This window comes from Diorhabda sublineata, chromosome 10 (assembly GCF_026230105.1).
Source record: "Diorhabda sublineata isolate icDioSubl1.1 chromosome 10, icDioSubl1.1, whole genome shotgun sequence".
Classification (NCBI taxonomy): domain Eukaryota; kingdom Metazoa; phylum Arthropoda; class Insecta; order Coleoptera; family Chrysomelidae; genus Diorhabda; species Diorhabda sublineata.
In genome coordinates this window covers 9,594,382-9,619,447 of record NC_079483.1, presented here as the reverse complement: position 1 = coordinate 9,619,447, position 25,066 = coordinate 9,594,382, and the positions used below count along the sequence as shown (strand labels likewise).

At 34.2% G+C, this 25,066-nt stretch overlaps 2 protein-coding genes across 3 annotated transcripts; one reads left to right on the top strand and one right to left on the bottom strand.

Moving 5' to 3' along the window:
* Positions 1 to 1,841: 1,841 nt before the first annotated feature.
* LOC130449937 (SUMO-activating enzyme subunit 1) lies at positions 1,842 to 24,933 on the bottom strand. 2 transcript variants are annotated; one of them, XM_056788044.1, is made up of 6 exons: positions 24,726 to 24,933; positions 4,694 to 4,860; positions 4,468 to 4,639; positions 4,153 to 4,409; positions 2,375 to 2,562; positions 1,842 to 2,323 (listed from the first exon to the last, which is right to left on the bottom strand). In XM_056788044.1, exons 2-6 carry the CDS (start codon positions 4,774 to 4,776, stop codon positions 2,013 to 2,015), a joined length of 1,011 nt encoding a protein of 336 aa, XP_056644022.1. In that variant the 5' UTR covers positions 4,777 to 4,860; positions 24,726 to 24,933; the 3' UTR covers positions 1,842 to 2,012. The 2 variants fall into 2 exon arrangements, with proteins under 2 accessions (XP_056644022.1, XP_056644021.1); XM_056788043.1 differs by having other exon boundaries at positions 4,694 to 4,856; positions 24,726 to 24,906.
* On the top strand, positions 6,925 to 24,130 carry LOC130449936 (uncharacterized). Its single transcript, XM_056788041.1, has 9 exons — positions 6,925 to 7,523; positions 12,976 to 13,186; positions 16,062 to 16,192; positions 17,147 to 17,372; positions 20,032 to 20,214; positions 21,687 to 21,830; positions 23,133 to 23,270; positions 23,504 to 23,694; positions 23,752 to 24,130. Exons 1-9 carry the CDS (start codon positions 7,326 to 7,328, stop codon positions 24,055 to 24,057), a joined length of 1,728 nt encoding a protein of 575 aa, XP_056644019.1. The 5' UTR covers positions 6,925 to 7,325; the 3' UTR covers positions 24,058 to 24,130.
* Positions 24,934 to 25,066: the final 133 nt, after the last annotated feature.

Sequence of the window (25,066 nt, the reverse complement as noted above, 5' to 3'; positions counted from 1 at the left end):
TGTAAGCATAGTATTTAAGCTTACACATGCGCTAATACCTTATGAATTAGTGATCATTAGAGGAGCATATATACGCGCATACATACAACTTTCATCGACTCAACTCAAGGGCGTCGCATGGACCTTTACTAACGGCTCACAAGGGACTTGAGTATACTACTACTACTGCATATAGATGATGTATAGAAGTTGTGACCATCGTGCTAGACCTAATCGAAAGCCTTCTGGATATCCAATGAGGATAGTAGAGGAGCTTGCTTTAGTTATGATAGTTTGAAGATTGATGATCGAGTTGTGTATGGAGTGTTCGGGCCTGAATCCGATTTGGAGTTTTGGAATTATATTATGCTCGGTACAAAAATTCCAGATTCTGTCCTTGATCAAACGTTCAGACTTTGCCCAAGACGCTGGTGAGTGAAATAGGGCGGTAAGATTAATGTTTAGTAGGGTTTGGAAATGAAAACTGTGTTGGTAGATTACAGACATTGAGGGAAGTAAGAAAATGACAAGCGGGCGCTAAATAGGCCGCAGAGCTTAGACTATTTCGTTTTTTCCTTCATATATTTGAATGTTCTTTATATAACCTTTTTGATCCGACAAACAGCAAATTTCATTTCCCCGTTTTATTAGTTCCATGGGCTTGTCCAGTTTCAATGAGCTACGACCTTTAAAAAATTATCAGACTCATCAATACTCAGCATTCTTGTACCATTGTAGAGATGGTCTGTTCAAAGTGTCTCCAAACACCAGAGGTAGACATAAACCTGTAGATCTGGACCAAAACGCCTCCAATAACCCATAAAGACCAACAATTCGTCTGTATTAATATTTAGGATTTTGTTCCTTTGTACCATATACAGTTTTGACTGCTCAACTACATTTTTTAAAATTCGGTTTATGACAGTTATTTTGCTGTTTTTGTATCTTATATGCAAACTTCTGGATACTAGTAATTTGGAATGGAAGTCACCACCTCTCTTTTCTTCCCTTTTTTATCCATAATTTCACCACTTTTTATGAATTTCTTTAGTTTCTCCATTTTAGCTTGCAATTGATCTACTCCCCAATTCCTTTTCAATATTATCTTGAGGGTTATCGACTTCTTCTCCAACAACTAGATCATCAATTTCTTCTTCTTAAGCTGCATAGTCCTGAAATACCCAATCTCTTTACTAAAATCATTTTCCTGTAATTTCTGATTAACAATATCAAATCTGTCTTCCCCATAATCAGATTGGTTACTTAATTTCCGAAAGACAATGAGCAGGATTGGGATTATTTTATGAATATTAACAGGTTATCCTGATCATAGTTTTATAAAATCCCTATTATGGTCATCAATTTATTCTTCTTCAATTGCATAGTACTGAAAAACTCCAATCTCTTTGCTAGAATCGTTTTCCTGTAATTTCTGATTAACAATATCTTCCCCATCACTTTCTATATCTGTGTTCATTTGTGAGTCGTCTGGTATATCCTTAAATGTAAAAAGTTTAGCATCTGTATACGATTTTTTATCCATATTATGTCATTTATATGGGGTTTTAGATGTTCGACTAAAATCAATATTGATAATAATAAAAAGGTATACGATCTTACCGGTTGTTGTATTTCGTCCATTTCAATGGTTCGTAGCCTGATAGTTGGTACTTGATGGTCCATCAAACAAAACAATCAAAATAAAACTAGTTGTAAGGAATAAAACTATTTTCTTAATCAAAAACTTCCTACAATTAACTGTAATTACAAATATTTTTGTATAGTTTATAAAAAGTGGGTTAAGACAAAGGGTTAAAAGCTAAAAAGTGGAACGGTAGAGGTATTTTCAAAAAAATACAAAAAAAAATTGAAATTTTACTTAAAAAGTCATGTATCTTAATTTCAACATTAAATAATTAAACCCAAAAATGTTACATTACCAAAAACTTTTAAAGAAATAAAATTTGTTTTATATATACTATACTCATAACTGATTCAGAATTAAAATAAGTTAAAACGATTACATTTAGTACTTAAGCACCGATAGTTTCTTCTTTACCGTCGTATGTAACGGGATCAAACAAAAAAATATTATTTATGGGAACTTCTTTATGAGATACAGCTTTAATCACCTCTTGAGCTATAACTCCACCGATGATGGCGCAAACCGGTACGAATTCATCAAAAACTTGCTCAAATATATCAGCAGGAAGTTTTGATTTTGATTCGTCGAATTGATAGAGTTCGTACACTTCTTTTTTAATCGAATTGAGAGTCTTCAAATCTCGTTCATAGGATACTTCTGTAGGGTTACGGTTGTTCTTATTGCGGAACTCCATTAAAACTGAAAAAAATGTGGTTAATATGAAAATCCTCTCAATTTTTTTTTACTCACCCAACATCAAGAAAAACAATTCGTTCCTCCTTCTCAATTTCTTTATTGTATCAACGTTTTGTTTGGTATTTGGTAATATGAGGACTTTATTCAGTTCAGGATAATTGATAACACCTTGTACCTTGACCGTTGTTTTTTCTGTCTTTCCTACACCATCATGGGACCTTTTTTTCATTTGCACCTGATCTCTGTAAACAGAGAATTGTCTTATAATGAATCAAATCAAGTCCCTCATTATTTAAAAGGTACAAATGTTGAACCGTTACAATGAGACCTTTTACAACAGCCGCACTAAAAGTGGTTATAAATCTTCCACCTCATCATATATTATTGGAAAACATGGTGGACAAAACCTCACTCAGAATGTTCAAAGATGTTACCAGATATAATCCTGAACTTCTCTCAAAAAAGAAGTAAATCTAGGATATGAAATACCCAAACAGTTTAGCTGTTGAAGCAAAACACCATCTTAGAAATAAACTGGAAGAATCGACCAGGGTTAAAACAGGTGAAGATACTCTTAAGAAACTAAAACCATAGAAGGTCTATTAAATGTTTCAACATAAACAAGAACAATCTACGAATACCAACAGGCGTCTTGTCGGGACATTGCAGCCTCAATGGGCATCTGAAAATGCTAGGTTTAGCTAAAAGTGCAACATACAGATTCCATTATATACAGGATGATACCTCAATCCACATTCTCTCGAAGTTTGAGAGAGAACACATTATACCTGAGGGTAAAACTGTCAACAATAAATAGTGCCACAGCAAAAAAATGGATACAATAAATCCTTTGGAGCTCAGTGCGACACCCTAATCACTTACACAATATTAATTTCAGTAGTTTATCTTTTGAGTTACTATATTATTTCCCAACAACCAAAAATTCTTACAAAGTTATGTTACAGCTGAACTACATTCCAACTGCTAAATTACTTCATTTTATTCAACAAATTTTATTTTTGTCATCTTCCTACACTATTATGAGACCTTTGGTTTATTTACTCTTGATCCCTACAAGCATAGTGGCAATATTTGATCCTAGTGAATTTTCACAATGAATAAAGTCTTTTTCCTTATAGTTTTCCATGTAACATACAGAAAAATATACTTTCTAGATACTTTCCAACCACCAAAAGTTCTTAAAAAGTTATGTTCGAGCTGAACTGAGTTCAAGATGCTACTATACTTTAATATAATTGATTAACACAAAACATAACCGAAAAAAAAATTGAAAATCAGTCGAAAAGTTGTGAAATTATCATTAAAATCAAATATTGACTAATAAGTAACACTTTCAATCAAAAACATTATTGAAACTGTTAAATTACTTCATTTGATGTAACAAATTTTTTTTCTTTTGTCTTTTCTACACCATCATGAGACCTTTTTACTTCGTTTACACCTGATTTCTACAAGCACACTAGCAATATTTGATCCTAGTCTTGTTACAATTTTCCTCATAGTTTTTCCACGTAAAATTCAAGACAAATATTAATTCTAGTCCTAAATACCCCAAACAGCTACAATATTACTTTCCAACCACCAAAAATTCTTAAAAAGTTAGTTTGAGCTGAACCAAGTTTCAATTAGTAATTTACTTTATTTTATTCTAAAAATATCAGAAAAAATTGAAAAAATTAGTTGTAAAGTTGCAAAATTCCCTTGAGAACAATTAAGAGCTAATAAGTGACACTTTGATAGAAAAACATTATTAAATGTGTCAAAAACAGCTAATTATTGAAATCACAATAAAATCTATGTTTAATACTTACTCGTGATAATCATGATCTTGAAAATCAGCTACAGAATATCCAAATGATCCAAAAACATCCCCATAAATCAACTTGACATTATTAGCCCTACAGATTTTATCAATTTTCAGTAAGAGGTCTGTTTTAATACACGTAGCTACTATGATAGTGAAGTTTTTGAAGAAGTTAGAATCCTTGCTACTGGGCGAATCTGTATCGGATTTTATTTCTACAAGTGGATTAAGAGCTTGAGCTTTAAGTAACACTTCTTCTGCAATCTAAATGAGAAATATATATTTTTAAAAAAACCAAGATTAATAAATCTTCAATCCTTACCTTTTTGCCTTTACTAGATTTACTGAGGAGGAAATTTTTCGCTTGCTCTTCATCAGTTACTATACCATCATCCAATATTGTTAAAGAATTGATACCAGAAAGTAAAATGTTCTTTGCTATTTCAGATCCCAAAGCTCTAATATTAATTAAGAGAACATTTGCTGCTCGTAATCTATAAAAAGTTTTGTTTGAATATAAACTTTAGCAAAATTATTGTTTGACTTACTTTTCTTGTGATTCTATACCCCATAATCTTATTTGCCTATCATATAGTTGGGCTTCGACGACAGATAGTTGTTTTTCAGACATATTTAAATATTCAAATTTAATAATATTTCTTCAAAACATAAAAAGCTAACCTCTTAAACGCAGATTCGACGCCGCGCCGGCTAACTAAAAATATCTAGTGTTACCAACTTTATGACTTTTCGGAAACTACGTTCTGAGATCAGATATTTCATTTGAAAGCTAATTGCGAATCTTATCACAGAACGAGATTTTTATCAGAGCCTTCTAACTTCATGATCCGTTTTCCTTGGAAATAATCTTGTTTCAAGTGTTATGTAGCTCGTATAAATTAATCAAAAATAACAAAATATGGCAAACTATTAACCTTTAAGGCTAAAAAAAACACAAACAACGAAACAATCCATCAGCTCAACGCATTTACCAATAATATATGTACTAGAATAGAAATGGCTATAGCCTGTTTTTAAACTATATAGGGATTTTAATTTAAGTTGGTAATTGAATCACCAAATTTGTTTTAGTTTCCGAACGACAGTGAACATGATCGGGATTAGGTATTTTATGAACATTCAAATCATGATAGGGTTAACCTGATCATAGTTTCCGAAAATCTCTATTATGTGTTCTCTAGAAAAACATAATAATCATATTTCAACTATTATTATTTTCAATCCATTACGCTAATATTTTTCACAAAAAATATATCATAAAACTTGATAGGCCGTAGAAACTCATATTTCAATGCGTCGTTGTTTAACACGTTGACTGCCGGCTGATTGTATGAACCAGCAACTTTTCACTTTGCACCAGGTCTGGAGCAGTTACGCTGGTCCGTTTTGTGATGTAATGATGGTTCTTAGAGAACCAGAACGGTCTCGGACAAGATATCTATAAGGTTTGTTTGTAAATATTTGAATATGCTGGGTAAATAACTTTTTTCCGCGACTATTCCAAGTATCTAGTGTAATTTTGTGCAATATGGAAGTTGTTTTCAACTCAATAAATAACAACGACATTTCGTAAATACTCTAAGTCCTTGCAAGCTTTCATAAGATGATCATTAAACTTGGACAGAAGGCAGAATATTGAAAAGCACTCAGATATCAATTCTTGATAACAAAACTATATCCAATTAAAACTGAACATATGATTGTTTATAATAAGCAGTAATAATGATTTTTAGATTTTGTTTTAGAGTCTTCATATCATCGATACGATTTTCCTACCGTGTTTCACTTTAGGGGTTTAAAAATAAAACTTTTTACGTGCTTTTTCCCATCGATACAAAGTCTCACAAGAAATTCCACCACTAGAGCCGGCAGCTTCATTAACAATGATATTTAATGTACGAGCAGCATACGGCACGTATATTCGTGATCCGATATACCTGGTAGCACGTTTTAGGGAAAACCAACATAACTAGGTCGCGAACGCCTCTTGAACGAGGCCTAAGTTGATTCTAGCAGAGCTTCGCTGCTCCTAGAGATTAGGAATGCGCGAAGGATATCGGTTGCGAAATTAGAAGTAATATAACAAAAGGTAGCAAATTATCCAGAATAAAATTATACATTGCGTTAAGTTTTGTCAGCATGTGGTTTTAATCACAAAAAACTGAATAAATGGATGGCAATAATTGAATCGTCAAGGATCGTTCGATGGGGACAAGATTATTTGCGTCAGATAAAAGACTACCGAAATTCTCATAGACGAACGGGGTACAAAAAGGGTTCAATTCATGTCTGGTACCCTGTTTAAACCAAACGCCTTTACAGGCAGGTACATTCTACTCGTCTATTTGCGTTTTATAATTTAATATTCAGTTGTAGCAAGTTGACGAGGTATAAAAATGATTTGTTACTAATTTTGAAGTAGGAATACAATTAAGTGCATCTTTCTAAATAACAGCCGTCCAATTCATAATGATTTATAGAAATGTTTTTTTGATATTTCATGGTTCGTTATTGCAGTTTTTTTATCGTATTGATGACCTCTTAATCTATTTTCTAAATAGTGAGACGTCTGCCCTATTTAGACAGCAAATTGTCAGTGTAAATATCATATTTTGATTGAGACTTTTCAAAAATTATTAAAAAAACTAATTTTGAAATAGGAGGGACCTAAAATCAAGAAGATTTAAAAGCATAAACATGTCAAAAGGTCTGATAAATAAAAAATTAAAGATATAAATAAATTGATATTATATTTTACAATCTAATCCTTTTCACATTCGAGTCGGACCGACCTTGATTATCGTAAAAATGATAATTATGTCGTTCCAAACGTTAAAACCGGTACTAGTTCATAGTTCAACGACAAATACGGAATGTAAACTAATATCGTATACATCGATTATGTTCTAACTCAATACATCAATTACAAATCGTACCAGTAGTGATAGATCAAGTGAAACAACTATGTAGGAAGTGTAATTTAATATTAAGTTTATATTTTTAAATACTCGCTATACATATTTGATAACCCTGAGATAAATCGTCGTGTCTGTTTATCTTAACTGATATACCTAGTAGTCCGATAAATTCCAAAGTTTAAGTACGTGTTTTGCGAATAAACTAATTGTGATTTAAACGTATAGAAAGAAGCTTCGCAACATGGCAGTGTTTAGAAAAATATTATTAAACAGAAAATTAATTAATGTTAAAAATAAAAGTTTGTTTTCGAGATGTATCGCAACCGATTTACACGAGAACATATTAAGAAGTGAAACAGAGGATATTTCTATTCCGAATATTACAGTGCCAGAATTGCTCTACGACAAAATAAGTTGTTACAATAAGTACACGGCTACGGTAGGTATTATTTTTATTTTTGAGCATTTTACTAACACGAGATAATATAAACAAACAAATTTTTATACTTAACCTTTCGACCGGCGCGTTACGCGGTCCGTTGGACGGCCGAAATGGATTTTCGTTATTATTAGAAAATTAAAATTTCCGCCGACTTTTTTTCTCGGTCATTCAGTAAACATTGAAGTAAAAATTGGGAACTGCTGAAGTACGTGTTGACTTAGCTCAGATTCTTTTAGCAAAGAAAATTCCATTCCTAGGCACTCCGAGGGAAAATTCATCGGTATCCATCAAGAATTTTTGTCAGTTCCCAGTTCGGCTTCCAAAAGAGTTGCCAATGGTTTCATACGTAATGAAGATACCTATGACCTATATATGACCTTACAATACAAATATCACAAACATCCTCTAATTTTTATTGGCTCAATAAATAAAAAATGTCAATATTGCAATGCACTCAAATGGAAAGATGAAACTCCTGGAATGTGCTGTTCCAGTGGTAAAGTTTCACTTCCATTGCTTGGTGAACCAGAAGAACCGTCGAAAAAACTTTGTTGTTGAATGCTACCGATGAGTCAAAGCGATTTTTGAGTAAAATCAAAAGATACATTTGAAACTTCATTGTATGTAGTAATTTTTAAAAATCGATAATACTAACCAAGCAATAAAATAAAGTTATCATATTGATATATTTCTATTATAATGATTTCTGATACTTATTTAATGGATTCGATGCGAGCGAAGCCGCGGGTAAAAGCTAGTGCATGATATTGATGGAATCACAGGCACCAAGAAACCAGAAATGATTATGTCTTAAAATACAACCGAAGGAATTGAAACTGTTAACAAATTATGCGCCGAATATATTGAAAAATTCGTAGCCTACAGAACTAAACAAAATTTCGATGTCAAAATATTTTATTACTAAACATACAGCGAACCTGCAACGTCTCTAGATCCTTAAAAAAAATGTTTCTTCTTGCTCTGCAAATCAAACCCCCACAGCTTTTATTACCTCCTCGTTGGAAGAAAATTTACGACTTCTTAAACTTTTTTTCAGTTGAGGAAAGAGATGATAGTCGCACGGAGCCAAATCTGGTGAATAAGGGGGGTGTTCTAGTAATTCAAACCCCAAATCACGAATTTTCTGCATGTCAACATGAGATTTGTGTGCAGAGGCGTTGTCCTGCAAAAACAAAACACCTTTGGATAGCTTTCCGCGTCTTTTCTTTTTAATTTTTTCCCGTAGAATGTCGAATAGTAATTTCCAGTTATTGTTCTACCCTTATCCAAAAAATCAATCATGATTACTCCATGGATAATTCCAAAAAACTGAAGCAAGAAATTGTCTAGTAGATTTTTGGACACGAAACTTCTTAGGTCTTGGAGAACCAGAGTGTCGCCATTCCAGCAATTGTTGCTTTGTTTCTGGATCGTAGAAATGTACCCAAGTCACATCCCTAGTAACAATACGGTTTAAGAAGTCTACATCGTCTTCAAATCGAGCACAGATCGAAAGCGATGCTTCTACCCTTTCACACTTTTGGTCAACATTAAAACATTTGGGAATCCATTTTGCAGCAATTTTTCTCGTGTCCAAATTGACGTGAATTGTATGATGAAAGCGTTCGTATGAAATATTCAGTGCTTCAGATATCCGTTTTAGCTCAATTCGACGGTCTGATAAAATCATGTCATGAACTGCATCGGTCATCATCTTCAATGGAAAATTTACCTGTTTTGAAGCTTGCAGTCCAATTTTTCACGGTCACATACGAAGCACATTGATTACCAAAGGTATTAAGCCTATCTTCGTAAATCTGCTTACCTCTTAACCCTTTTAAATACGGGTACTTTGATTGCTTAACTCTAGTTTACTTTTTTGACTTTTAAACTAACACTTCTGGTAAATTATTGTTCGTTGCTATAGTAACGCAACATTTTGTTTATACTGGTCTAGGCTAACTAGATCAATACATCCGTAGCTGTGATCAAAAAACAGATATTGTTCTATTCAGAATTGTCAGTAGAAGCTCCTGATCGAAGAAATATTTTTCTCAAAAATCTGGCTCAAAATTTAATGAAAGATCAGACATAAGATGGGAAGCCTTCACTATCAGAAAAGAGCAGTTGAAGACTTTGAAGACAGAAAATCAGGAGGATTCCAAACATTCCAAAATATTATTTGAATGCCATGGAAGGCGTTTTATTTTATTAAAACAAATTAAATCATAATTAATAGTGAATTACGAAGTAAAATGAAACAAAAGTTGCCGACCAGAATATGACCAGCACCTGGTGGTGTTGAAAAAGCCTAAGCGCCTGACGGAAGGTTAATTAACCTATTAAATCCTTCCAAATAATCATCATCATTATTTAACAGCATGTTTCATCCACTACTGAACATAAACCTCTTTTAATATAGACGATTGTGCTCGATCTTGGACATCTTGGATCCAGTTGAAAGATATCCTTCTCAAATCGTCCGTAGGAGGGAAAATCCTCAGGGACACCAAGCGTCGTTGTCAGTTAGTATCGGATTCTTACTGATTACAACCTCCCAAGGGCTACCGCACTTTGCAATGGTATCCGCTCTCCCATTACTTCGTTTCAAAGGCTGTCTTTCGTTATATCTATATTCTATATCTTTCTCTTTAGTTTCTATTACCGTTGTATTTCCAGGACTCCCCTTATTCCAACAAGCACTCCATCACGTTGGTAATATTGAAACTTCGTCTACGTTTCTGCGTATACAAGTTACTAACTTCTTCTCATTTGAAGTAGTGGAAAAGCGGCATCGTCTTCTGATCTCCGCTTGGTATAAAGGTACCTTCGAAATCAACCATGGTTTATGAGTGCTTGTGTTAAGAAGTAATCAGTTTCCCCATGCTTCTTGTTCACCCAGACTTTGATATGAGTCGGTGGATGAATCGACCTGCCTTAGCCTTCGACTCTCCGTCGTTCCTGTTTTTTCTCTCTTTTACTTGCATCTCCATAGTCAAAACATGGAATTGGTGGGTTATCCGCCTTTTGGCACCCAATGATTTTTTCTTATTTCCGCAGATCAAAAATAAATTGAGAGATCAACGTTTTTATACATCTGAAGAAGCCGTTGATGATATCAATTCAATTTAATGAAAGGTATCTAAGTAAAACCAATCGTAAACATAAGAAATGTACAGGGTGTCCCTTATAATCGACACTTCAAAGTAGGTTCTAAAAATTTCGAAAAAAAATAATATGTTGGCAACGCTTTAACTTAAAAATACCAAATTTGGTACACCACATGAGACTGATAAGGGCAGTAAGTAAAATTAAGTAGAAATAGATCGAATTCAAATTTAAAAGGGATTTTAGGTGTTTATGTACCTCCAAATTAATCGCGTATTCATTCACAAACTAAAAAACAAACAACAAAGCAAAGTTGAGAAAAAAATGATCAAAATAAGCGTCGATGTCGTGTATTTTAAATATTTAAGGTTAAAGGTCGATTCACACATATCCGGTGACGGGACGGCTCCGTTGCTTTCCGTGTTCGGTACCCTCCGGTGACATCGGTGTCAATGTTCTTCATTTAGACCAATTTCCTGCTAAATTCTCCATTTCCAATTGGCATTAAGGTATTTGGGGCCTTCATATTACAAAAATGAGGTACACACAGAAAAGTGAATCGAGCAAACTCTTTCTTTGATCGACCTTAAAGATACACAAAATCAGTTGTTTGTTTTTTCATTTATTTACTAGCTGAATGATACAAAAATTATCAAAAAAAAACTTTTATATTTGTGTATATACAAGAGGTTATCTCGAGCAGTTGATTCGCGGTCGCAAGTCACAATTGATTATCCATAATGTCACGTAAATTTTAACAAGAGGTGGAGTTTGTAGTACGAGCCGAAGTCCAGAAACCAAACACATAGAGATCACCAAAAAGTATATGAACTGGAGGTTAGAGGTCTCAAGAAGGACTCAAGAGAAGGTTAAATATTGAGAGTAAACAGGACATGGTCCAATTGAAAGGAAAATATTAACGATACGTATCAGCCAGTTTTTAAGCGAAGAAAACAAGCAAAACAAGCGAAATTTCGTCAAGTCAATGTACCAGTTCACATATCTGTTGTTGGAATGGCCAAAATTGATGAATTAACCCTCCGACAGGCGCAATATCATTCTGAATGGACGAAATTCATCTGAGAGATCAAGTACATTTCTTATCATGGTTCCCTTAACCAAAAAAGAAAGGACAAAAGTTTTAATGACGGTAGTTTACTTGAAGCATAAGTTCCATTTAACGAGACCAGGAATAATCGACGATGCAAATTTTTATATTGTACTGTCAATAGAAGACAACGCAACAGAAATTGCCTTGCGATAAAATACTAGTCGTCGTTTGTAGTGAAGTTTTTGAAGAAATAAAAACTGTACCCATACAAAGTTCCACGAACTCTTGAGAAAGGAATTTTGCGAAATATTCGTGAGGCATTGTGATGAAAATCCAAATTATCAAAATACCGTAGTATTTTAAAACGTTTTGTTCAAGGGAATTTACACAATTTTGGCCTTGGGAAAACATCCACTGGATTCGATTGAAACACACCCATCGCCCCGAAAAAATTATATTTGGAAAGGGAAATTTATTGGTCTATATTTCCTTTATGGGAATTAAACAGCTAATTGCGTCATTGCGAAATTATATACAAATGATTGGACCATATGGTTGACTGCCAATTATTCTTGCGTTAATATTATCAAATCGAGTGCATGTCACAAGAATTTTTATTCTCTTATAATTAATGAAACTGTTTCACTCAATATCCGTCATAACCTCTCAATTCTTCCAAGGATTGCCAATCACTCCTTGAACTCAGCTACTTCTGTATGTTTTGCGTCTCTAGCTCTTAGAAAGCGATTGGGAAGATAGCTGGAAGGTTGTGAAACACAGAAACTTGATAGACCAAAATATATTTTTTGAATAGCTACCTCATGCACCCTATTCGCCATAATTAGCCCCCTCGGATTATTTCCTGATCCCAGGCTCGGTGGTGAAAGATTTTCCAACAATGAAGTGCGTTAAGAAGTTTTTTATATTATAAAAAGGGTTACGAAGTTATTAAACATCGCTGGGAAAAGTGGATGGAGCTAGTTTTCTTTGGGACTTCTGGAACCATCCTCGTATAAATAATTTTCATTTTTTGGGTGTTGGAATCAGAATTATGAACTATATAGAAAAACTCGAGTCTAAAGTGGAATAGCGAGCGATTTTCTGAATTTTTTACCCTCTGAAAACAATCAAAGTTTCATAACAGGAAGGAAGCAGCAACCGTGTTTTTAAATTTTCGAAAATTATAAATAACTGACTTTTTAGGCGTAAATAAAATTTTAATTACAATATTTGCTAATCGAATTTCGAATGTTTTAGTAGAGTGATTACAAAAATGTCTTTTTTTTCCAGGAATCGGCTTCTACAGGTCGAAAATACACGTACGAACAAATCAGAATTAAAAGTCGAAATTTTTCAAAAAGTTTAAGAACGAAATTTCAATTAAAAGATGGCGATGTTGTCGCTTTATTTTTACCGAACGTTCCCGAATTTATCATCTGCCTTTTGGGATCTATGGAAGCCAGAATGGTTATTACAACAATGAATCCCATGTATACAGCTGGTAAGTTTAAGTTTGGGAAAGAAAAAGTCAGTGTATTATAATACTAAAGACTAGAACGAAGCTCTCAAAAATTCTAGAAAATACAGAAACAAAACAAATACATAAAAAGATCTATGATAAAAACCTCAAATGAGCCGCGACTTCGCCAAATCTTATAATTCCATTATAATCCGACAGGTCCGGCTTCATGTCGGGGACGAGTTCGTAATACTAATATTGAATAATCTGTAAAAATTTGCAGACAGATATTATAATGTCGTTATTAAAGTTTATTTATCGAAGAAAAAGAGTGTACCAAAAGAATAATCAGGACGTGATCAGCACGTGAACATCCCGGGGGAAGCGCAGGCGGTATCGCTGTACAGGGACGGCATTGTATTGTATCTTACTGCAGTGAGATTGCTTATATTTGTCTGTTGCCTAATTCTACCTGACACGAAAACAGATGATGAAGTTGTTGACACAATGGAATGCAAGAAAATGATGATTCCAAAATGGTAAATACTTCCGGAGTATCTTCTTCAAGTATCTACCGAATCGTTCGTGAGTACAGAGCGTACAGAGTACATTCAGTGGCCGACCCAAAAAAGTATCCATAAAGAAAAAAATTAACAATTCAATTGATGATTTCGTTGAATTGCCCGCAGTGGATAAAGTTCTGAGAGTAGGTCTTGCCAGATTTTAAAAACATCGACATTTCATAATTTATCGAAAGAAATGGGATTTCGATGCTATAAAGGAGTAAGGGGCAGTTTATAATTAGATTAATTGAGTGAACTCTACCAAACAATCCACAGAGTATTCCATATTTGCCGTTCAATTTTTACCTATTCCAAACTTTACATTTCATATTTCTGCTGTATGAAACCGCAAATTATTATTTCTTAAATTCAGAGTGCTTGGTTTTGGCGTTGTTAATCCAAATAACGGGCATTATACGTGAATATGTTTTGGTTTACTATTTTTCATCTATAAACAGACTTTAGATACCAGGCATGTGCTGTAGGCGACTGCAAGCTCTCGCATTACGCACTCCGACATTGTTGATATTCAGACGTCAGTCGGCGTTGTGCTACAGCCACGTAAACACGTCCGCCATTATTGATGGTACCGCCAAGTGAGAATGAGTCGTATGTATGGGGAAAACTTCATGATCGATGGTGTTGTGCGTGAATTGTGTCAAAAGTTTAAAGATTGGCAGTAATGATGTATATGATGAGGGGGCCGAGGATGATAGGTGACCCAATGACTCACAACATTTTTTTGTCATTCGTCATGTTACTTACTTTCGTCTCGACGATTATTATGAAATTCTAGTTGAATGTATAAGCGTGTATTTTTTATTCAACCTCTTTATGTCAATCAAAACATTATCTAAAATATGAACAACTGATTTGAAGGTCAAGATATCGAGAGGTGATTAACTTCGAAATGATTAATAAAAACAATGAACAATCGTTATAAATTAATACGTAAACACTACATTGTTGTTATTTAGTTTTAGAAAACAATTGTTAGAATTGTTAATTTTCATTTTTTTCTCCATTTTTCTTCGTTGTTTGTTTGTGAGTTAATCCACGATCTTGCAACATAATTTTATACTTAATAATATGGGAAATTCGTTATTTGTTTGTATTGATATCGATGATTTAATGGAGAAACTTGACACCAAGCTTTTTTCTCAACGTGGGGCCCATAGGGAGGCAATTAATTTGTAAAAAGTGGCAATTTGGTCATTCAAATATGATACCAAACTTCGGTACCAAATTTGAAAGCATATTCTTTAATAATTTCAGCCAATAACATTTGACGAGACCACAATATTAAGTGGGTTTTTATTCCCGTCAAGTTAACCTCCCTGTGGCACACAACAGAATCTGTAATTCGATGATTCCTGAGAAATAAAAAGCTCGCTGGAGCACCAGCCGACTTGGCACGGTTCCTAATTTTTCGAACTTTTTGGGAGTCCTTGGTCATCGTTTTTTATTAGATTCATGGTCATTGATCCTTTTAATTTAGGTTCAATGTCTGGTTCCATCACGTCGTTCTTCATGAATTATTTGCCGGAAATCTATGAATAATATTTTTCTATTATTTGCTTGATAGTATGACTTTCCAAATTCTATGTAACATTTCCTTTGTTGCTAATTTGATACTTGATTTCCGTACTTATCCAAGTGTTTGTTGTCGGTACCAAAGAAAACAGCGGTACTATCCTGGTGGCATATTTTACTGCTAATTAATTGCTTTCAATTGGTATGATTTATTTTTAACGTTCAACTTGATAATTATCCTTCCATTTAACAAATATTCCCGGGATAAGAATAATCTACATAATGGCCAAGTGGAAATGGACCATCATCGTTAATTTCTTCATCAGCGTCTTTCGTTCCTTTGGAATGTCGCCGAATTAGCTACAATTTTTTAAACTATTCATAAATTACTCGTTGAACTCATTCCGTTACCGAAATCTTGCACTTGGCTACCCTAAATTAATATTATGGCAGAGGACCACCAATTAATAAAAAAATTATGAGCCGGATCCGGAAAGTACCTTCCAAAATGACCCCCGCAACTCAATATACTTTTAATTGTAAAAAGCTTCTGTATTTTCATTTTCCTATTGTCCATCCATGAAACTCGGAGAAGCAATCATGAGATTTAAAAGAATAACCGAATCTGAATCATAACTAGTCCAAAGTCTATCCATAATCTGGTTGCGGAGCTTAAATCCTCGAAGATACTTTTCAAACTGATTAATAACGAATATAACGAATTGGTTAGAACCATTCTTTTCCTGCCCTCTGCCATATTATGATTTCAGTTGAACATGGTGATAAATGCGGATAGTTTTTCATAATTTTTATTGTTTCAGATGAAATTGCGAGGCAAATAGAAGACGCGTCCCCGAAATTAATCATTACGCAATCAAATTTAGTACCTACAGTTAAATCCGCTTTGGATATAAGTAAAAGAAAATTCCCCATTGTTATTGTGAAAGAAACAGTAAGTTTTACTACTTAGATATTAAATATGTCTGTTATTCGTAATGTTTATGTTACCAAGAAGATCACCAAAGACCTTCACTTTCTCCAAAAGTTAGAGTACTAACATAATAAAATAGTAAAAAAGTCTAGTTTGGATCTATCCTATTCTGACCGCGAATTAATCTGACAGGACCAGATCAGGGTTATATGTTGGTTGTATGTAGAGCCACATTCGTGTACAATATCCTCGGAAAGCGATGGAGTGTGGACTGGAGCATTGCCATAAAGCAAACGCAAACCCCTGCTGATTTTGTTGCGTCTTTTTTTGATAATTATTTGACGAAACTGTGTTGGAGTAATATGCGGCGTTCATGGTTGTATTTGATCCTTCAAAGTCAATCCATTGCTTTTTTTAGAAGAGGTCTCCTTTTGAAGTCACTCCATGAAATTTCTTTTGATCAGATCACACTTTCTTGGTCCTCACGGTGAAGCTCTAAAAATCGATTGCAACATTCTACTCTTCCACGCTGTTTTGATACTGCGTTGCAATTTCTATTGTTTATAAACGCCTATTACTTCCACTTAAACAATTTCTCCCACTTCCCAACACATTTAAAGTCCTCTGGAGTAGTCTCCTCCCACGCGTGGGTCATCTTCTAATGATTCATGTCCCCAACAACTTAACTGTCTTCTTGTCTTTCGGCATTTAACCACTGTGCAGATGCATCCAAACGAAGGATCTAAAGTGAACTATTTCTTGAATCATCTGCGTAAATAGTTGTGTTGTAAATTTGATGAAAATCGCACAATCTCAGTTTCTTATTAAGCTTAAGCGAATTATTTTACACATCAAATAGGGGTTGTTTAGTTCACTAGCCCGTTACTGAAAGGATTTCAGTACCTCCCTACATGTATACTCCAAAAAAGCGTCAACTTTATCGATGCGATCCTTGCTCTATATTTTTGTTTTCAGCAAGCTGAAAGTTTACCGGAACAAACTGTAAACTTTTCGGAATTGATAGATGCGACTATAGATATTCCCGATATCCAACCAGGGGATGCTAACGAAGTAACATTCATACCGTATTCTAGTGGAACGACGGGATTACCAAAAGGTGTACTTTTAACTCATAGAAATCTAGTTTCAAATATTCTACAGCTGTCGCATCCAGATTTGAGTAACTACACTTCACCTTCAGGTTAGTGTTAATTTCCAAATAGTATTTGCTTTTTTTGGTGGCTGTTTTTTACTATAACCAGACTTCAATCATCATGTAGGTAACTGCTTAGTGGTCGTTTCATAATAAAAGATCGAAACGTCGAACGCATCAAGAATTATTTGAAAAAACTCAAATTTTATCTAGGACTTTAGATAAAGATAAAATACCAGAAGCTCGGGATTGTTTTGTCACCCAATTTCGTCAATTTCTTCATCTACTGTCGTACGTTGTATCTAATTCGATTATCTATCAAATATTCTTCTAGATTCTTCAAATTTAGTCTGGAACACCCCAAATTATTCGATAACGGCGTTATCATGCAGTCAAATTACATAAGAGAAAGAACTACGAAGTGTTAAATTACGAAACAGGTGATACGAAAAAAATTTATTTTGATATTATGTATATTTATTCATGATTACCTTACCTTTATTCCTATACCCCCCCTACCATCGTTGGACACAGTACGAGAAGTCTTTTTCTGTTAGTTTTCTAAGAAGACTACGGCTACACTACTTTGTTTACGGACTTCCGCATTCGGAAGAGAAGGCTAAACAGTGACAGTCGTTAAAGCCTTCGGCGCTTGCGTATTTTTTTTGTATCAAGGCTAGTTTCGTTACTTATAAGTTACACTTTGTATAACTTAACAAATTGGACGACTGTGTAGTTTTAACATGATTTATTAAGGGCCCTTTCACACCAAACGAATCCGAATCAATCAAAATCACTCCGAATCAAGTTGAATCTTCGCTTCGAGCGCTCCGTTTAAATGTGAAGCGACTCTTTTCCCGCCTTCAGACCGGACGAATCAGGTTCAATCAGGTTTGATTCGAGGTCGCACTTGATTCAACCTGTCATATTCCTCGTCCGGTCAGTCTTGGATCAACAACCATACGAGATGGACGTGGAGTTATTAATTTTAAAAGTTAAAGAAAAAAGTGCGATTTATGACGCCAGTGATAAAAATTACAGCAACAGAAATATCATATCTTCTGTGTGGAGGAAAATTGGCGAAGAATTAAACATTTTTTTTCCTATTCCTAAGTCTTTTTCTATTTGTGTGATGTATCCACACTTTTTTTTGTTTTCTGTTTCCGCCGTTGCCTCCTACGAAACACTATTGCATTTAAAACAACTAAACAACAACTAAAAGAATATGAAAGGATTTTTATAGATTTAGGTTGATTCAGCTGGTGTGAAAGAGTGGAGATGACGAATCAGATTCAACTTGATTCGGATTCGTTTGGTGTGAAAGGCGCCTAACAGAGATTTTGACGTTTTTCGGATTTAGGACAAGCGGTGATATTTTTTTTGAAGTATTAAGCATCCATGTTGCATTTGTGATGTTTAAGTAGTTTTTAAGTACTATAGATGATAATAAGATAACATTTTTTTCCATTCTAATCTTCACGTGTCAGCTATCGTTATCAAGATGTACTCGTAACTTTCTTCGGTCATCTACCTTGAAAAATTACCAGCTCAAATATTCGCCAGAGGCCTTCCATTGACAAGAATTTAAGAATATTACATCCAAGAAAAATTGCCGGCAACTATGTTAAATGATTTTGCAAATAAAAAATCTTGATTTCTGTTAAATCAAAAAAATTTTAGACAATCCTCGTACATTGAAGAAAGCATTAACATTATAAGTTGCTGGGTATGAAGATATCGCTTAAGTAACCTTCAAAACAAGTGAGGATTTTGACGCGCATAAATTTTTTGTAACCAATCAGGATTAGCTACTTTCCCCCAAGAAGGGGGAATGTTTTTAGCACTAAGATGCGCTGCGCTTTGGCAATCTAACATCCCACAAGAAGTAATCCAAAATATAATGAAAGATTTTAACTTCTTTTGTAGTAAATACTTGTCTAGGTTTAACATAACCAACTTTTATTGGAACGTCTGGAACCGTTGATGAACACACTGTATACATTACCACTACACCAAAACTAACAATTATACTGTTTGACGCGCGTTTCGATAACCAGTTATGGATTAAGGTAAACAGGATGTACAGTATGATATGAGACACCCATATCTCAAAACTATTTGTCTAATAGTCGCACACCATCTTGTAACGCGCGATCCAACCTGTATAAACGTCTGTACACGATTTAAATTCATGATACAACATTTTCAGTACGTCGTATGGTACGACGGATCCCCTATATCATATCCATATCTATATTCGTGATTTTTTATTGGATTTAACTCTTTCAAACTTTAGTATTTAATCACCGCGCGTTTCTCGACATAATTCCCATTTGATACTAAGATGTGGAAAGTTCGAATTGAGGTTAGTACATATTAGGTCTGTTTTTGGTAGCTGCACTGGCTGAACTAGTTAGTGTACACTAAAGCGTGATTGCTTGCACAGGGTCTAGAATCTGTTCAATGCAGTGCAAGACAGTGCAATAAGTGTAATCTGGAAACGGAGACATTACATCTTCGTCATAATACTACAAGGTCTGAATCACATTAAATACAACAATCAACAAACACTCCGTACAAACACTCTGCACGTTCTTTGTATCCGATCGAACTAATTCTATACAGTCATGAACTGGCCTGCACTGGTCCGGTTCAGTACAGTTCCAGTGCAGCTACCAAAAACAAACCTATTGTTTTTTTTTTTCAGGAGATTTCCAAGATGCGATACCAGCTGTTTTACCGATGTATCATATTTATGGATTAATGACGAATTTCGTTTTTCTACATCAGGGTAGTAGAAGCATAGCTATGGAAAAGTTCACTCCAGAGTCATATATTAACGTGTTGAAAAATAATCCAATTAGTATGATTTTTGCTGCACCGCCTTTAGGTAAGTTTCAAACTGAATAAATATTGTAAATTTGAAAAGTAGATTAACCAGTAATGACCATTACTCGCTGAAAGGCATCGCTTTTTTTAAATGCCTGATTTAGTCTAGGTTGGAGCTTCTGGAAACGTTGATGGCCTTACGCGCCTTTCGATAACAAAATTTTCTTCTTCATAGACTGACTAACTAACTCAACCTAACTATTTAAGCGGGAGAAGCTCTTTTGCAAGAAATTTTCAAATTTATTCCTCAACTACTAAACTATAGAAGGGGCTATAAGGCTATTTAGTCATCTTAATGTATTCTTTTCTTATATTTAACAATGTTTCATCATTTAAATTTAATATTTTGATTATGACTAGCAACGTGCCAATCACTACTCGATTTTCCGAACTGTCCATATTTCAAATAACCCAGGTGATCTTTAAACCGGATATTAACAGATTTCTTAGTCTGTCCAATGTACTTTCCGTCACAATCATTGCAGCTACCTTCATAGTTTCCACTCTTTTCCAAATCTGGTTTGGGATTACCCAACAATTGTTTTAATTTATTGGTTTATAAATCAAAATCGGTTTTTTCTACAGCATTCTTCTTCAAAAATTTCTTTAATACGATATAAAAACTAATCGATTAGTCAGATTTATGTGAAACTTTGACATTTAATTGATTGATTTAATTGAAAGTTGTTTTGTTTAATGGTGTTAAGTAGACTCCATAAATACATTTTGTACCTTTATTTCTGCAAGAAAGATTTCAAGCAAAAGAAGTTTATCAAACATGAGTAGTTGCAAATTGATTATCCAGTGGTAGCTGAAAGGTACCAGAACAAACTTAAGCTTTGGATGGAGTTTCCACTAGATGTTTAGCTAGAATCCCAATCATTTCCCACAAGTAGGAAAAAAACCACTTTCCCTACTTGCACTTCTTGCAATCAAAATAATACGGTCTAAAATCTATTATGGACGCTTAACAGAAGTATATACACAAAAATATGTGAAACGAAAGATTCAACTACGTCGCGCGAGCTGGTAGAAGGTTTTGGTTTTTCCAAAATCAGGTATATCTGGAAGGATTAATGTATATGTATGCTATTTGGACATTAAGAAGGTTAGTTGGAATTTCCTGGGACAGATATAGGTTACTCAGATGTGGACGAATTATCGTTTAATTGAGATAGTTTGTTCGGAGTAATGTCTACCGGTATTAAGTATTTTAAAACGCGACACATGGCGTGGTCGTATTACCATCAAATAAATTCACAAACAACAAACGAAAGCATTTGTTTAGCCCACGGCTGCGTAGGCGATTGCTCAATAATCGTAGCGAAAGTGCTGCCCAGGTCTGAGAAGTCAAACTGTGTTTTTAAATCATAAAAAGGGAAAATCTGACAACATTGTTTTTAATTCTCTTTAGTTCGCTGTTTTTTTGGAGTAATATTCAAAAGATTTGATTTATTTTTCTTAATTTGGCAGTTTTATTTCTTGCGTCATATCCAGCAGTGAAGCCAGAGTACTTTAACCATTTAAAAGTGCTATTTTCCGGAGCTGCACCATTAGGAATTTTGGACGAGGAGCGGTTTATTCAGAAAATCAAGCGGGAGGTACAAATCATTCAAGGTTAGCATATTCTTCTCATACATATATATATACGAATACGAAATAGATTGTAACGAAGATATTTTTTAACGCAAAAACGTAATTCTTTTTTAAGTATAATCATAAAAATAGCCCGGTTTAAATGTAAAATATAGTTTTCCCACGAAACTACAATTTACACTCAAGGAACCGTAGCCGAGGCGATCCCGCCTTTCGCGCCGAGTCGAGATGGGAAGTCAACCCACAAGAGGACACCCCCCGATAGGATAACTAAGCACTTCATAAGCAAATGTCATCTGTAAAGAAGGCAAACGGCCACTCGAGTTTTTCTTGCTGAAGAAGATTGGAAAGGGTTTACTATTTGCAGTCAAAACACACATTAAGAAGACATGACAACAAGCGTCTACAGATCAACTCGTTAACATAAAAAGATCTCCCGAATCTGCTATAGAACTTAGGGGAGAGGAAGGAGTCTACGCGCGAAATTGCGACGTGAACGAGGACCTATCGGAATGACAGGGGGTGGTGAAATGTCCTTCTTCGCATCCATTCGTGGATTATCCAGGGGTGGATGCTAAGCGAGACGATCTGTCTTAAGCGCGCGCGCCTGTGAAAGTCGTTCTTCCATCCTCATCGAAATCAGAAACCATCCACAGAATACCGTTGTAAGTAGAGTTGTTTTCCTAACTCCCAATCGGAATCCGCGTTTGTCCAGCGGATTGTTAGAAGGGAAATTCTGCCTTAATATTCGGAAGACCACGGGAGGAGCCAGCAGCCTTTTCGCCACGCAGCCAATAGCGGAAACAAGATCCGAAACAGCTTTCTTATCCGACTCCGTATCTCAAATGCATCTTAAGGAACACCAGCAGCAAATACACAGGTTACCAATCAAGTAAAATCTGTTTAACTGGCTTCAGCGTATTCGTGAACACCACATCGACCTAACGAATGTTTCATTTCCTTCATTGACGTTGCTTGGAGCAAATGGAGCATACCACGATACAAAACTGGTTCCCGAAGCAATTCGATACCTGGACATCAAACCGTCATGTAGCGACGAAAGAGCTGTTACAATATATTTCTTACAAGAGTTCAAAATATATGTAAATGAAGTGCTTCATCTTTCGTTTAAATTTGAATTGGCGCACGCTAGTTTTTGAATGAATTTCTTCCTGGATGTTCTTCAAATCTTGGACGGTCCAGATAAACACGTGACTTAATATTGACACAAAACCTTTCAACCCCACTGGTGTCATTTTTGAAAATTCCACCGAATATTTCGAAGATCTTCTCATTTGAATACTTTATAATACTTTAATATAGGTTATGGTCTTACGGAATCGTCACCTGCCGTTTCGTTCACTCCTAAAAATTGTAAAAGAACCGAAAAAATCGCCGGAAGCATAGGTAGACCAGTGCCGAATACATTAGTTAAAATCATCAATCCCGATGATCCAGAAGGTAAGTCATTTTGTATATAAAAATTTATTATCGAAGTATATTACTATACATAAATATATAAACGTTTTCGTAGTGGGATTGTGGCAAAATTAAACACGAAAATGTACTAACTCTAATATATTTTCCGAGCTTTGCAATACTTATGTATCCATCGTTTGGGAATTGATTAATTGAGAATTGAATTTAGTTAATTTGAGTTAATTTGAAATTAACAAGACTTCAAATTGTTTTAGGAAAACCTTTAGGTCCGAATCAACAAGGAGAATTAATACTCAAAGGGCCACAAGTAATGAAAGGTTATTATAATCGACCGGAAGAGACAAAAAATGTATTTTTAAATGGTTGGTTACGAACCGGTGACCTGGGATATTACAATGACGAAAAACTTTTATTCATAACCGACAGATTAAAGGAATTAATCAAAGTAAGATGTTCCAATTATCCAATTATAATGATAAATTATAATTTTAATCGTTATTAGGTTAGAGGGTTCCAAGTGGCACCAGCTGAATTGGAAGAAATTATACGAGATCATCCTGCAGTTGCAGATGTAGCAGTTATAGGTATACCCCATCCTACGAACGGAGAAGTCCCGAGAGCTTTTGTCGTTCCCAAAAACGAGAATAGCACGAATTTAGACGAAATACAACAATATGTAGCTAATAAAGTGGCTAAATACAAAAGATTAGAAGGTGGGATTGAAATTGTGAAAAATATTCCTAGAAACCCGTCTGGGAAAATTTTGAGAAGACAATTGAAGATTGAATATGTCGAAAAACAAAAATAAAGATATTTGCTATTTCAAATTGTTTATATGATACGGTTTTATTAAAAATGAAAATAAATTAATACAATCAGAACTAGTGTTTTAATTAAAACCCATAATCATGATCAGTTCTTGATTGAGTAAACAAAAACGAAAATAAATTTCTATTCAATAATTAACATTCACTCATTCATATAATAGACAAAATGAGAAAGAAGAGACCTGCTTTGAATATTAATTTTTTCACCAAATTTGACTTTAGCTTCAAAGAAATATTAATGTCTTACTTTTTCTTAGTGTAACTACCACAAACTACCTATATTTAAATAAGAATATTGAACAAAACATTTTCCTACTATAAATTTGATTATTGCTTAAATAAAATGTTAATGTGGTAATTTTTCTTAGTCTAACTACCACACATTACCCATGTCTAAATTAAAATATTGAAACATTAAGTAGTAAAAACATTTTCTAGCTCCAAAGAAATATTAGTGTATTAATTTTTTTTAGCATAACCACTAATAATTACCAATGTTTTAAAAATATTTAAACATATAGAAATTCAATCTAATAAATTTTTATACAATTATGACCTCAACGAAAAATGTAACTATTTATTAAAAGGCGAAAACAAAACTTTAAATGTGAAATATATATAATTTATAATAAAGGATTGAATACTATACCTTAACTCAGTACTGTTTGTATCCAGCAGTTATCTTCTAAAAAGTTTCTAAGCTGTATGAATGTAAGAAAATAAATGAACTCACGTTGTAACATTTATTCGAGAGTATTGTTTTCAATTTCACTAAACAAATAATCGCTAAAACTATTTAGAAAAAGGCACAAATGATAAACTGTGCAAATATGAATCTTTAAACTTATCAGAAAACCAGTCATTGTTGCCAACTTGATTTCCTTTTAAAATAGCAGTATAATGTGTTGCCAGCATTTAGATTCAACTCGACATAGAAAAAGCGCATTAAAACCATAGAGTTAATATTAATTCAAACTCTTAAAACGAACT

Bases quoted from the DNA above. Each gene is read 5' to 3' on its own strand.
- LOC130449937 (XM_056788044.1), bottom strand. From the start codon at position 4,776: ATGTCTGAAAAACAACTATCTGTCGTCGAAGCCCAACTATATGATAGG. The intron at 4,640-4,693 runs GTAAGTCAAACA...AACTTTTTATAG, and splicing joins GGTATAGAATCACAAGAAAA to ATTACGAGCAGCAAATGTTC. The intron at 2,324-2,374 runs GTGAGTAAAAAA...CATTTTTTTCAG, and splicing joins ATTGTTTTTCTTGATGTTGG to TTTTAATGGAGTTCCGCAAT.
- LOC130449936 (XM_056788041.1), top strand. From the start codon at position 7,326: ATGGCAGTGTTTAGAAAAATATTATTAAACAGAAAATTAATTAATGTT. The intron at 17,373-20,031 runs GTTAGTGTTAAT...TTTTTTTTTCAG, and splicing joins TAACTACACTTCACCTTCAG to GAGATTTCCAAGATGCGATA. The intron at 20,215-21,686 runs GTAAGTTTCAAA...TTAATTTGGCAG, and splicing joins TTTTGCTGCACCGCCTTTAG to TTTTATTTCTTGCGTCATAT.